Source organism: Castor canadensis, chromosome 10 (genome assembly GCF_047511655.1).
Source record: "Castor canadensis chromosome 10, mCasCan1.hap1v2, whole genome shotgun sequence".
NCBI lineage: Eukaryota > Metazoa > Chordata > Mammalia > Rodentia > Castoridae > Castor > Castor canadensis.
Window position 1 is genome coordinate 124140307 of NC_133395.1, and position 12877 is coordinate 124153183.

General features: G+C 38.3%; 1 protein-coding gene across 13 annotated transcripts in view; it reads left to right on the forward strand.

Moving 5' to 3' along the window:
- Window positions 1–12877, forward strand: part of Slc25a26 (solute carrier family 25 member 26) — a 125044-nt gene that overhangs the window by 92305 nt on the left and 19862 nt on the right. For 10 of the 13 annotated variants that reach the window (XM_074044185.1, XM_074044176.1, XM_074044180.1 and 7 more), the window contains one exon: window positions 5495–5539. The exons of the other annotated variants lie outside the window; for them this stretch is intronic. In XM_074044185.1, coding sequence (XP_073900286.1) covers window positions 5495–5539 — 45 coding nt within the window. The remainder of the gene's footprint in view (window positions 1–5494; window positions 5540–12877) is intronic. 13 annotated transcript variants of the gene reach the window in all.

Below are 12877 nucleotides of genomic sequence, written 5' to 3' on the forward strand. Positions count from 1 at the left end.
AAATCTCTGTCCACCAGGTTTTTCCTAGAACCATTTATTTATAGTCCCTATTCCAGGGTTCTAAAACACTGGTTTCCATATACTTGCCCAGATCTCAGACAATCCAACACATACACACATACACACACACACACACACACACACTCTCTCTCTCTCTCTCTGTCTCTGTCTCTCTCTCTCTCTCTCTCTCTTTCTCTCTTTCTCTGTCTCACACTCTTCAGTTCCCTTCTCTCTCTTCCAAAGAATCCTTCTCTGTATTTCACTTCCATTTAGCGGTTTGCAGGTCCCAGGCTTCTATGATCTAGCTATCACAGGACGATTATAAAGGGTAGGGGAGATAAAGGGAGATGAGCTCATGCTGTCATCCTCTGGAATCTTTTGAAGCTTTTGCCTATAATATCAGAAGTAAGGAACAAAGCGGTGATCACAGAAGTTAGTTATCACTCTCAACTGTTCTCTTCTTTCCCTGTGAGAAAGTTGATAATCTTTTGTTCTTGTTGGGCATGATTTGTAGTGCTTGCCTGTCCCATAGTCCTCTTTGGTGTTACGACTTCTTCTGGGTGATGGAATGTGAGTAGAAGTGATACTGTGCCCATCCTGAACAGAAGCTTTAAGAGATCTAATGAATTTTTGTTAGCCTACTTGATTCTGTCTTTTGCCTTGAGGATGGCATGTTGCAGAAACTGTCAGTTCCTCCTGGGAAGGTCCTGGAGTGCAAAAACAAATGGAGCAAAAGCCACAGCCCTCAGGGTGCCCACAGCCAGCCTATAATGTGACGAGGAATAGAAGTTTGGAGTGTTCCACTGAGATTGGAGGGCCCCTTTGTGATTGCAGCAAAGCTGACTGAGCAAATCCAGTTTAGTTTTGTTGCTCCTTTTATTAGCTAAGCATCTGACTTTACCATCTTTTTCTGTCTCCTAATTTAATCTCTTAATTGGCTAATATGAGTGAACAACTGTTGAAAGTAGAGGCAAACATTGATTACCCTGGTAACTTTTTGACCAGGCTGGTCTTGAACCATGATCCTCCCAATCGTCACCTGTTGAGCGGCTGGAGTTTCAGGCATAAGACCGCACCTGACCCTTACAGTGAAATTTGCTTTTAGGACTTCAGAAGTGTGGTGAACTACAGACTATTTGATATTGCCATTATCTTCTTTTACAACAGTGTCATAACTACCACAGTAATGTGTGAATTGATTTGCTAGGAGCTACTTCCACCTCCATGAAATTACTATGATGATTCTGTAGAATGGAGAGACAGAAAGATCTAATCATTATCTTTGTGTATAACATTTAAGTGCCTCTTGAGTCTTGTGTGCTGGGCAGTCACCTTGATATCCCTGCCCTTGAGATCCTGAAGGTTTGCCTGAGCACCAGACGGCTAACTCTTAACCTCCTTTTCTTTGTTAGGTTTGTTTGCTCTTCTGTCCATATGCTGCTTGCTTTGGAAAGACGCTTTCAGAATTTTAGTATGTCTTATTAAAAAAAGAGTTCACTGTCAGTTATCTACCCTCTTAGTTTTTCCTTTTTTCATTAGCTACATTCTTTTCTGTATGTGAAGTACACATAGATGGACTATAGTTGTTAAACACTGGAAAGATATTTACTGTTAAAATTCTCTGGTGGTATTCAAACTCAGTTTGAATGGTTCTCACTTGTACTCTTTTTTTTTTTTTTTAAAGAGTAACGGTCACTTGGGCAAGGTGTTCTTAAGTCTCACCTTCACTTACCTTGGCTACCACTGAGGTTGAATGGGAAAAATGGCACAGGGTTTTCAATGGAAGAGTAACTTTGTTAGCTGCAGGATACTAGGATGGAAAACCTTGAAGCAAGCATAGCAGTTTGGAAACTATCATGCAACAGAAGGGAGATTCCCTTTGAGCCACTTGTAGCATCTCTTGAAAGTAGGTTGGGCTAGCCCTTGCATCTACATCTGTATCCATGGCAACCCCCTCCCTCCCACTTTCATGCTATTTTTCAAAGCCCTTGTAACTTGAAGTGTTGCTCACTGTTTCCTTGATTTTCAAAAATCTCACTCCTGGAGAGGTTTGGGTCATTTCTGCCAAAGGTGATAGCATTCACAGCTTTTAAAGTGCACTTTTTTTGTTCTTCAGGTTTCCTAGGTCACTTGGTGGCATTGTGTTTATTGCAGATCACAGTCAAGGCTTATTTATCTTAAAAATGTATTGATATTCTGATGTGATTGTTCCATTGAAAAATAGAATTTTAGAGGTACATGATACCTTAGAGATCAGCTTTATTATAAATCACCTCACTGTTTATAAAAGGACCATGAAGTTACAGACATACATTTTAAGATCACAGAGGTAGGAGAATAGATTGGCTTCCAGATGATTCCAGTCCAGTACTAGATGGGAGTGCTCATATGCAATTTTGTAAATTGTTTCTGTCATTAGTGATGCCTAACACTTCCTCCCATTTGGCACACCTAGTTTCACTTTCTCTCCTTCATCTGGGGTTCTCATGCTTACTCTGCTAGTAGAGTTGTGGCTATGTTTATGCTAAATGGGATCCATGCTGAATTTTAGCAGATTCCCCCCAGCTACATCTGTATGTTTGATGGTATCTGGGTTTATTGCCTCTCACTTATTAGTGCCCTGGGTCTTAACAGCCTTATTCAAACAAAACATCTTAGATGTAGGCATGAAACAGGTCACAACAGTGAGCCATTTTGTAAAGTTTGGTGCAATAAAATGGGTATGTTGTGTTTTGGAATATAAGACCTCTGAGTGCAGCTATTCATTTTCTTCATCTATAAAACATTTTAGAATAACAGCTTACATCTGTTTGGGGTGTAAAATTCCACATTTTGAAGAAACATCAGTGTTGTGTAACTCCAAACCAGACATGGGGTGAGAGTTAGCTCTCTGGCAGGCCCACATTCTGTCAAAGCTGGGGAAGTGTTTGTGTGAGCAGTGGAGCCCTGTTTGTTGATGATCCTCCTTTCACACATGTGCAACACATTTCCATCCTGTAAATGACAGAAGGTGTACAACACAATTGTGACTTGAAGACATCAGAAAAACTGTCACATATCAGGAGTTTATCTGATGAAGGGTATTTTACAACTAGAAGCCAAAAATAAATGTAATTATTTAATAATTTGTAATTATTTAATTATAAATGCTTACATTTATAGCATATTTAATTGCCTTAGGCTGTCAGTTAATCTTGTTTGAGAGAGTAAAGTTGGATTTACTGTTGACTCACTTTTTAAAATAAACACCCAATAGAATAGTTTGTCCATTCCAAATATGTGATTTTTAAATTACCACTTTAAACTGAAGGAATAATTTAATGAATAACTTTTAATAGAGAAAAAATGTGCAAAATGTTCATCCATGGAATTCAAAATCTAATAATATTAAATACCAAATAAGCTCAGATAACACTCAATTTTATGGGTTATTTTCATCAATGATTTTAGCAAGGATTGTTACATTCAATTTTAAGCTTTTTTTATCTTATAAATTTTAAATATTGACATTTTTGTTAGAGTGTGATATATTTACATTTGAGAGGAGAAAGGCTAAAGAAGAAAATTAAAATATTGTATAATCCTACCAGGTAGTCCTCTTGGGTATACTTTATTACATATCATAAGTTGTTAAAAATTTAGAAAAACTTTTAGAAACCTATTATATACTCAGGTTTGGAGGTTTTGGTAATTAATTTAATTGATAATACAACTCATTAGCTCCAGAATAGAGAGCGTTAGATGCTTTTAGTTTTGGTGACCAAAAAAAAACTGAACTAAATTTGACTCACCTTGTGGAACTGACTGATATTCATGGTGTGATGGCTACTTCTTTAGGACAGTGACAGACTTCTCTGAGATTCTAGTTTGTCTGATTAATCCAAGCTATTGATGTTAGTTTTTTTTTTTTTCTTTACCCTTTTTCTCTCTGCCATCTCCTGCTTGAATAGAAGACAGATTTTTTTCCTGTGGTCATTGTCAACCTCAGGGCCACCATTTGCTCTAGCAGAGTTAGACAGATGTTGTTAGACTTTAAATTTCTGACTAAATACAAAAAACTCAGAAATAACTTCATGCCTTTAATTCATGTGAAAAACATGTTAATTCCTCAAAAATCTTAAAAATCAGTCTACATTTACTTACCGCCAGGAACTAAAGTGAATACAGAGGGGCTGTCATCTCCACTCGTACTTGTCCATGGGCAGTGACTGAATATCACATAAGCTAGTGGGTGGTGGGACCCACTGGAGTTGAGGGATTTTTATGTTAGGAAATACAGAAATGGCTTCTATTTCTGAAACCATAATGAAAAGCGAATAGATTTTACTGTGGGTGATTTTATCTGTAGATAAATGTGGTTAGCTGAGTTTTGAGTAGAGTAGTAGTTAGACAGGGTTTTGAAATTAGATTGTCTGACTTACATCCTAATTGTGTATCTTTCGTAATAACACAGCTTCTCTGAACCTCAGTCTCCTCTTTTGTGATTACAGTCTGTCTGGTAGGGTGGTGAAGGGGATTCAGTGAAGTAAAGCTTAGGAAATACTTGGTGATTCTGTCCTTGTGTTAAGACAGCATACTGTGAGTACTTCCTATGTAAGGCTGGTGACTACCTTGACCACTTACTTCATGACCAGTGATCACTCACTCTTCTTTCCAGTGGCACTTGGTACTAGTCAGGTGTTAAAGCTCTCTGCTCTTCTAGCTTTCCTTCCTTGTTCCTTCCTTGAGGTGCTCAAGCCCTTTCACCTGTTCCTGGAGGCCTGTTTGTCATTGTGCTTTTGCAGGTGGCTTTGTCCTCTCTTTTCTTCCCTACCTTCTTCTTCCTGCCCTTGCCTCTCTGCAGCGTGTCCTTGCTTTTCTCCTCCTTCCTTTCTTCTTTGCTCCCTTCTCTCTCTCCCCTCTTCTCCCTTTTCTTCACTCTCACCTTCTCTCCTCTCTTGTTCCCTTGTCCCTCTCCCCCTTCTCTCTCCCCCATCCTCACTCTCCTTTTTTTCACATCTTTTCTTTCTACTTTCTTCCTTTCCTTCCCTCCTTTCTCTCTGTCTGCTATTTCCTCTTTTCTGTTGTCTTCCCTCTCCTCCACTTTTCCCCTCATCTTCCATCTTTTCCTCCCTATTTCCTTTAAATCTTATTCCTTTGCCTGATAAGGAGTAGACAGCCTTAGCCCTTTCACAGAGAAATGTCAAGTCTTTAAAGTCCTTGTTACTTATGAGAAATACTTACTCTGTCATTTCAGTGGCCAGACCCTGTGCCTCTCTCCCCATTTCACAGGGCTTCACAGCATCATTTTTGCCCTATGGGCTTGAAAAGTTAGAGGACCTATGGCTACAGTGCACCTTTTCCTAAACGTGAATTTGCTTAATATTAGCTTTGTTACAAAAGTAAAGTTAAAATGAAATAATGTCACTAATAATTATAGGTTTTTATGAGAATGCCAGGCACATGCTGATTTTCCTGATCTAATTATTTGATTTTTTTTTCTCTTTTCTCCCAGATTCCTTTCTCTTTGATCCAGTTTCCCTTGTGGGAGTACTTAAAAGTAAGTTTTTCAGTCTTCATCTAAAACCTCTTTCACATATGCCCAGCAATTTGAATGTGGACTAGAACATAATGGTGACTAAAAGTTTAAAAACTCAAAAGTGTTAATAGCTGAAAAGAATTTTTATGTGCCACTCCAGTTGAAACTATTGCACTTGTAGGTATATCTGGCATTAGGAATAAGCATAGTAGGTGGGACTCAAACCCATAGATGTTGAAAAACACTTTTGTCTTCCTTTCGTATTGTTGCTCTTTCTAGTAGAATTTTATTTCACTTTGTGTGTGTGTGTGTGTGTGTGTGTGTGTGTGTAGGTTAAGGAGTAACAATGAAGGTACATGGAAAAGGAAACACAAAAGACTGTGAAGGCCCAGGCCTACCTGACCCTTGTGTCAGGACAAGTCAGAAGGGGAGCAGTAAGGGTCTGGAGTTCTCACTGTCCTTAATCTCTATTCCTGACCCTACATAAGACTAGGATCTCCCAGTGAGAAGCATCTGAGTTTGGGCACTTGTGACCCAGTCCTGGAACAACCACTCATTTGTTTAGGGAGAAGGAAGAACATAAGAACTGTGTTTATGCATAGATATAGCATTAAGTTTTCATTGTCGGGTGCAATAATACTGAAAATTGTGGCTCATGATAGGAAATGCATGGGTATTGGTCAGCATTGTAAAGACCTCGATAAAAGAGAGCTTCTTACATGGTAAATGTAAGTAGTAGTTTGTGAAATTTCAGTGTGTACACGTGTGCATGTGCTCCCATATGCATCTGTACAGAGTTTCAATGTAAAATGTATTTCTTGCTGGGATAATAGTCAAGAAAGATGAAAGATTCTTGGTCAAGTAAAAATGGTTCATAAATGACCAAATGGTAAAATGAGAAAATACCTAGGTAGGCATCAGATAATATAAACTAAAGGAATTAGCTGCATAATTTTATAGAGTGGTCATAAAATAAATCTTCTGAGGAGTATCATAAAAGTCACTTGGACTGTAAAATTTTACTGAAGTTATATATTAAAGGGTGAAAATAAAACATTATAAAACATTAGTCTTAAAAGTAAACCCTGGAACATGTTGAGAAGAATTTCTTATAAGTGATCTGATTTTAAGGGGTAGTATTGCTCCTTTAATATTATTTCTGAGTCCTTTATTGTTGTTTTGTTTTATTTTTACAATTTCTGATGTGGTGCATGGTGAAAATAGATTTTTCAGGCAGTGTTTCCAGGCATGATGTAACATCTATCCAACGAGAAGGTCACATTCCGTTAGCATACCAGTTCTCTTTCTTAGTGTGTGACAAAAGAACAATGAAGCCAACAGCTGCGTGGCAAACAAGTCTGACTTTATGAGTGCTCAATAATCAGCCTTCACACAGCTTCTACACACCCACATGTCCTGGTGCCCTGACTGCACAGGAATGTTAGGAGGCCCAAAGAGGGAAAAGCTGTAGGGGTCACTTCTTTCCAAGATTAAGGACACTGGTAGGATTCTAGCTAGTTAAGAAATGTTTTACATTTTTCAGAGTAATCATAGATAACAGTGCTATGCTTAAATGAATCTTAAAAGCAGTTGTGAAGATGCTATGGATTTTTAAAGTTGAGTGTCTTGAGGAATAATGTACACACTGTAAACTTCACCATTTAAGAGTGTACATTTTTATTCTGACAAATGTTTACAAACACCACCATAACCAAGATAGAGAATGTTTCCATAAGCCTAGAAGTTCCCTCATGCCACTATCAGCATTCCCTTTGTCCCCAGCCCCAGCAGTGACTGTTCCTGTGGTTTTCCCTTTTCCAGAATGCCCCATTAAGTAGATGCATTTCATACCCTACTTCGTATGTTTTCTGTAGTACTTTTGAGATTCTTCATGTTGTTTCTTATATCGGTATTCATTCCTTTTATAGCTTTGTAGCACATTTGAGCTGTTGTTTGTGATGTTTATAAATTAAGCTACTTAAATATTTACATATAGGATTTATGTGGACATAACTTTTTTATATTTAATGGTATACTTAATTTTATAAGAGGCTGTAAAAGTAAGTTCCTTCCAAGGTGGCTGTACCATTTTACATTTCCATGTGAGAGTTTGAATGGCTCTGCACCCATGTTATTGTTTGTTAGTTGATTTTTAGAAGTTTTGTAGCCATTCTAATAGTTGGATACTAGTATCTGATTGTGGTTTTAATTTGCAGTTCCCTCAAGTCTAATATGCTGAGCATATGTTCATACAATTGTGGTTAAAAACCAGACCAAAAAAAAAAAAACCAGACAACAAGCATCTGAATGTGAGATCAGTATTTTTGTAAAAGTAAGCAGTCTTGGGCACTACTTTTATTTTTGTGTTTATGGTTATATCCATTTTAACTTGCTCTTACAACCATGTAGAGACACTGTGTTGTGTGGGAGTATCTCTCTAATAGTGCTTATGTGGGAACACTACTCAGAAGTTTCTCAGCCAGGACCTTAGCAGTACACAGGGTACCACAGGGAGGAGGGTCTGGAAGTGGGTGGCAGACTGTCCAAAATCAGTCATTACCTTTCTTTAAAATCACTTCCTCCCGCTGTCCCCCACTTCCATTAATTATACTACTGTTCTCTGGACTACCTGGTCTTAAACCCAGGTTAAGATGGGATTCTCTTGGGTTTTGTTTTTTTTTTTTAAAGATTATGAAAGCTTTTTAATTACAGTATTGGTCACACATACATTAATTTGCATCACCATTCAGGAACACACACTCATAAGGGAAGAAAAACAGTGTGCTGATAACAATACACTTTATGACAAGGGTTTCAGAAATTCACTGTGGCAAAAAAATTAAGAAGTGCCTGAATCTTTTTGCTTGGAAAGAATAGAGAAACAACAATGGGAAATTGTGGTAACTGCTACTACTCAGGTTCCAAACAGGAATTCAGAAGAAAATTAAACCACAGGCAAAGTTACTCATATTTAAAATAACCTGTTAACTCTCAGGTAAAAAATAAACTACACATTAAGGAGATTTTGAAAAGCATTTTCAATGTTTCAGTGAAAACATTGTTTATTGGTAAGCAGACATTTCAAACTTCTAAATTACATACATCTTGCAAAATGACTGTCAAGTCATAGTAACCACAGTAGTAAAAAATAATTCTCAGTGAAGCCAGACACTATGTAGCACATGTGAAAGTCTTGGTCATCCATTCTGGATGTTTCAGTCTCTCTCCTGATGTAAATCTTTATTTTAGAAGGCTTTTATTAAAAAAGTGGCAGTTGTCTTTTGTATATGCATCCACAGGGATGCCACTGAAATCATAAAAAGAAACTCTAAGAAGAGAATTTCAAATAATTTTATAAGGCTTGATTTTTTCCCCCTGCTGTGTTAACCCAGAATAGGGCAATGCCCTTTTTAAAATGTCCATTTCTTTAAAGAAATCATTTGCATAGGGAGATTGATTCTGATTTTCTTGTTTCTCTTTTTCCCATCTTTTTAAAACTCTAAACCATGAAGTTGTTGATACCAAAGGATCTCCACACTGTGTCCCTAACTGTTTTTCCCAGCTCCGCCCCCTGCCATATTTATTTTTGCAAAATCTTTTCCCTCCAGCCAGAACAGCCTCCTTACTACTTCTAAATATGTCCTCCCCTGGTCTTCAGCTCCTTTCTGGAATGTGCTTCCAAGGATCTTTCAAAACTCAATTGAGTTTTGATCTCCTGCTTGAAATCTTCCAATCCAGCCTTGCACATTGACCATTGCTTCCCTAATGTTTGTATCCCTGATTTGAATTTGTAACACGCCATATTGTGTTTAAGACATCATAGAACCAAGTCAGAAGCATTCAACTCCTTCCATTGACAGACAAATGGCATAGACAGTGTCTTTATTGGCACCTACTTTGAGCCAAACAAGAACAAATTAAACAAAAAAGATTTATGTTTGCTTTAGAACTAAACACGTGGCTTTTTTTTTTTTTTTTTGCAATGGTGGGATTTGAACTCAATGCATTGTGCTAGCCAGGCTCTCTACCATGTGTTCTACCCCCCACCAAGCCCTTTTTTTGCTATAGATGGTTTTTTCTAATACAGTAATGAATTTTTGCCTGGATTGGCCTCCAACCATGATTCTGACCGTGAGCCATTGTGCCAGCTAACAGTCACCTTTTATTTCCCTTCTCCCAACCTGTTTCTTGCTGTCCACTTCTCTAGTCTGTTGCTTGCTCAAATAGAAACTGAGGGATTATTGCAGAGTTTCCCCCTTTCCTTCATCTTTCTCAGTCTAGTGTGTAAGCAAATCCACTGTTCTGATTAAGCTTGTGACTCAACTCTTGTGTGACTTGCTGCACTGACCTCTCAGATGTTCTTCCTGGTTTCACTCTTGTTTGTGCCAGGGTCTTGCCAAGTTGCCCAGTCTGGCCTCAGTCTTGCATTTTTCTTCTATTTTGGAATCCAGAGTGCTAGGATTATAGACATGAGCCAATACACCAAGCTTGGTTTAACTCCTTTTTTTTTTTTTTTTTTTTTTAAAACTACTGGGGTTGAACTCTGGGTCTTGTGCTTGCTGGGCCAGTGCTCTGCCACTGGAGCCATGCCCCCAGCCCATTTTTGCTTTAGTTATTTTTCACGATCTTGGGTTTTGCTGGGGATTGGCTTCAGGCAGCAGTCCTCCCACCCATTACTTCCTTAATAGCTTGGATCTCAGGCATGTACCACCACACCCAGGTTATTGGTTGAGATGGGGGTCTTGCTAACTTTTTATCTGCGCTGGCCTTGAACTGTGAACCTCCTGATCTCTGTCTCTTGATTATAGGTGTGAGACCTGGTACCCTGCTCTTGACTTCACTTCTGATTTCTTAAGATACCTTCTTCACCCAGTAGGTAGAATAGTCTTTTAATGAGATAAATCACATTGTACCCCTTCCTGCTAAAACCTTTCAGGGACATCTCTTTAAAAGAAGAAAAAACTCATGAGTTTAAACCCTGACCTCTTCCTCCCCAATCTTATCCCATTTTCTTGCCCACCCAACCACCTTCCAGGCTCTACCCAAGTTGAGAAACTTGTGTTGTTCTCTTAGTTCCAAACATCATTTATCCATTCATTCTACAATCTTTATGTGTGTCATTTATTTTTATTTTTTAAATGGACAAACAATAATTCTATACACTTGTTCTTTAAAGTATGTGCATGTCATACATAGCATTAATAAAGCAACAATGATACTAGGTGTTTTCTAGGATCTTGGGATAGAACCTCAAACCTAGAGGATTGAACAAAAACCTCTCCCCTTATGAAGCTATTCTAGCTCTTCCCCTAGGCCTTCTCATGTCCAGCCTGTGGTCATTCCTTAGGTCTTAGCTCAGCTGTCACCCCAGAGAGATGTTCTCTTTAAGGTAAGACATTCTCTTCCTCCTCAGTGTTCACAGCATCTATTTACTTCCTCACTGGCATTTTGATAATTTACATAGTTATGTATAGTTAATAATTACCAAGATATCAGTTGTAGGTGAGCAGATACTGTGGCCAAGCCCTGGGCTAAGTACCATCCTTTCATTGAGATCTTATTCCCACCACATACAACCAGAGAGATGGTTTATGCATCAGTGTAGAAAATTGTTAAGGATATTGTCAGGTCTGTAGTTTTGCTTGAAGATAATCAGTGTTTGAAGAAAAATGAAAACAAAACCAGTATGGATATATAATATCGTGGCATTCTGCTGTTGCTTTTTTACAATGAAATCATAGATTTGTAATAGAAATCAGGGTCAGTGGGACTCTCATTTCACCAATAATTCAGTGTGTAGAATAATTACCTAGTTCTGGTGTAGTTTATAAATATTTAAAACATGTACTGTATAGAAATTATGTTTTCAAGTTAAAGAGAAAATAACTTTTTTTGTTGTTGATCTTCTTTTTAATAATAGCTAAATGTCTACTGACATCTCACCCACACAGATATCTCCCACGCTTGGAAAAATGTAAACAAAACATAATAATCATTAGATGCTCCATCTTCACGGTCTCTACAAATGCTATTTCATGGGACTGGAGGGTGTGGTGTCTGCATAGATGTACTTGCTTGGAACATATCTTCCAGTACAGGCATGTTAGAGATTGAGAAGGGAATGACAATAGAGTGAAAAGGGGGAGTGCACACATATGTGAGTGATTATGATTTCACTAAGGTCATTCCCTAAATTAAGTATACCACGTCAGTGTGGAAGTGAAATAGCCCAAAAATAAGAACAAGGTGCTTATATTTCCAGATTACCAGTTAGTGATGATGATTAAGATTTAACAAGGACAGCAAGTATAGCTCAGTTATAGATCACTTGCCTATCTGTCTTGTGTGAGGCCTTGGGTTCAATCCCAGCACCAAAAAAAAAAAAAAAAAAAAGCTTAGTACCATCACTTTATAATGAAGTAGGCACCTTCTCCCTTCTCTTCCTTGTCATTCTGGGCATGAAACCTAGGGTGTTGCATATGCTAGGCAAGGAAACTAGCATCTTCTAGCAACTCAAAAACTCTAAGCAAATTTGAATTATGAGTTTGTATCCTAGAAAACATGAGACACTGAATGGAAAAAGAGGAATTAGAATTCTCCACCATCTTCCATTCAAATTATAAAAGTAATGAGCAACATTTTCTTGTTTATGAGCCTAGAGCACGACCCATATAAGGAATGTAGAATTGGAAAACTTATGACAATCTTCCTACTTTTAAGTGAGATTCAATGAGTTAGCAAGATGTCTAGAAAATACTTGTGTTTTATAGTTTTGCCAATAAAAGATAAACACAGATGGAGGAAAGGTAGTGAGTGGTGTGTGCCTAGAGTCCTAGCTACTTCAGAGGCTGATGCAGGAGAATCCTTTGAATATAGGAGTTTGGAGGCAGTCTGGGCAACATAGGGAGACCCAGTCTCTTTAAGAGGGGAAAAAAGGACGTGACAGAATCAAATAGGGAGTCTGAGAAGGTAACTCAGTGGCAGAGCACATGCTTAGCATTCCCAGTGTCCTCAGATTGATTCCTAGAAGGGAGGGAGGGAGGGAGGAAAGAAAAGAAAACCCAGTAGGGAAGAAAGAACATCATGTATGGCAAAAGCCTGAGAGACTGTGGGTTCTGGAAATCTGGGTTCCTCTCCTAGCTCCTCAGTCAGGGCTGTGTACTCAGCTGCCAAGCATCCTGCCGAAGTTCAAATTGTGGAGCTGATCTGTTTTAACACCTGCAGGTTTCATGACCTTAACCTGAAAGTGAAATTTAGCTGTGCCTTAGGAATCCCATAACACAGATGTAGCAGGTTGGGATTCTTTGTCTAAAAAACGGTAGAAAGCACAATTAAATATTTCCCTCCCTTCTCAAATCA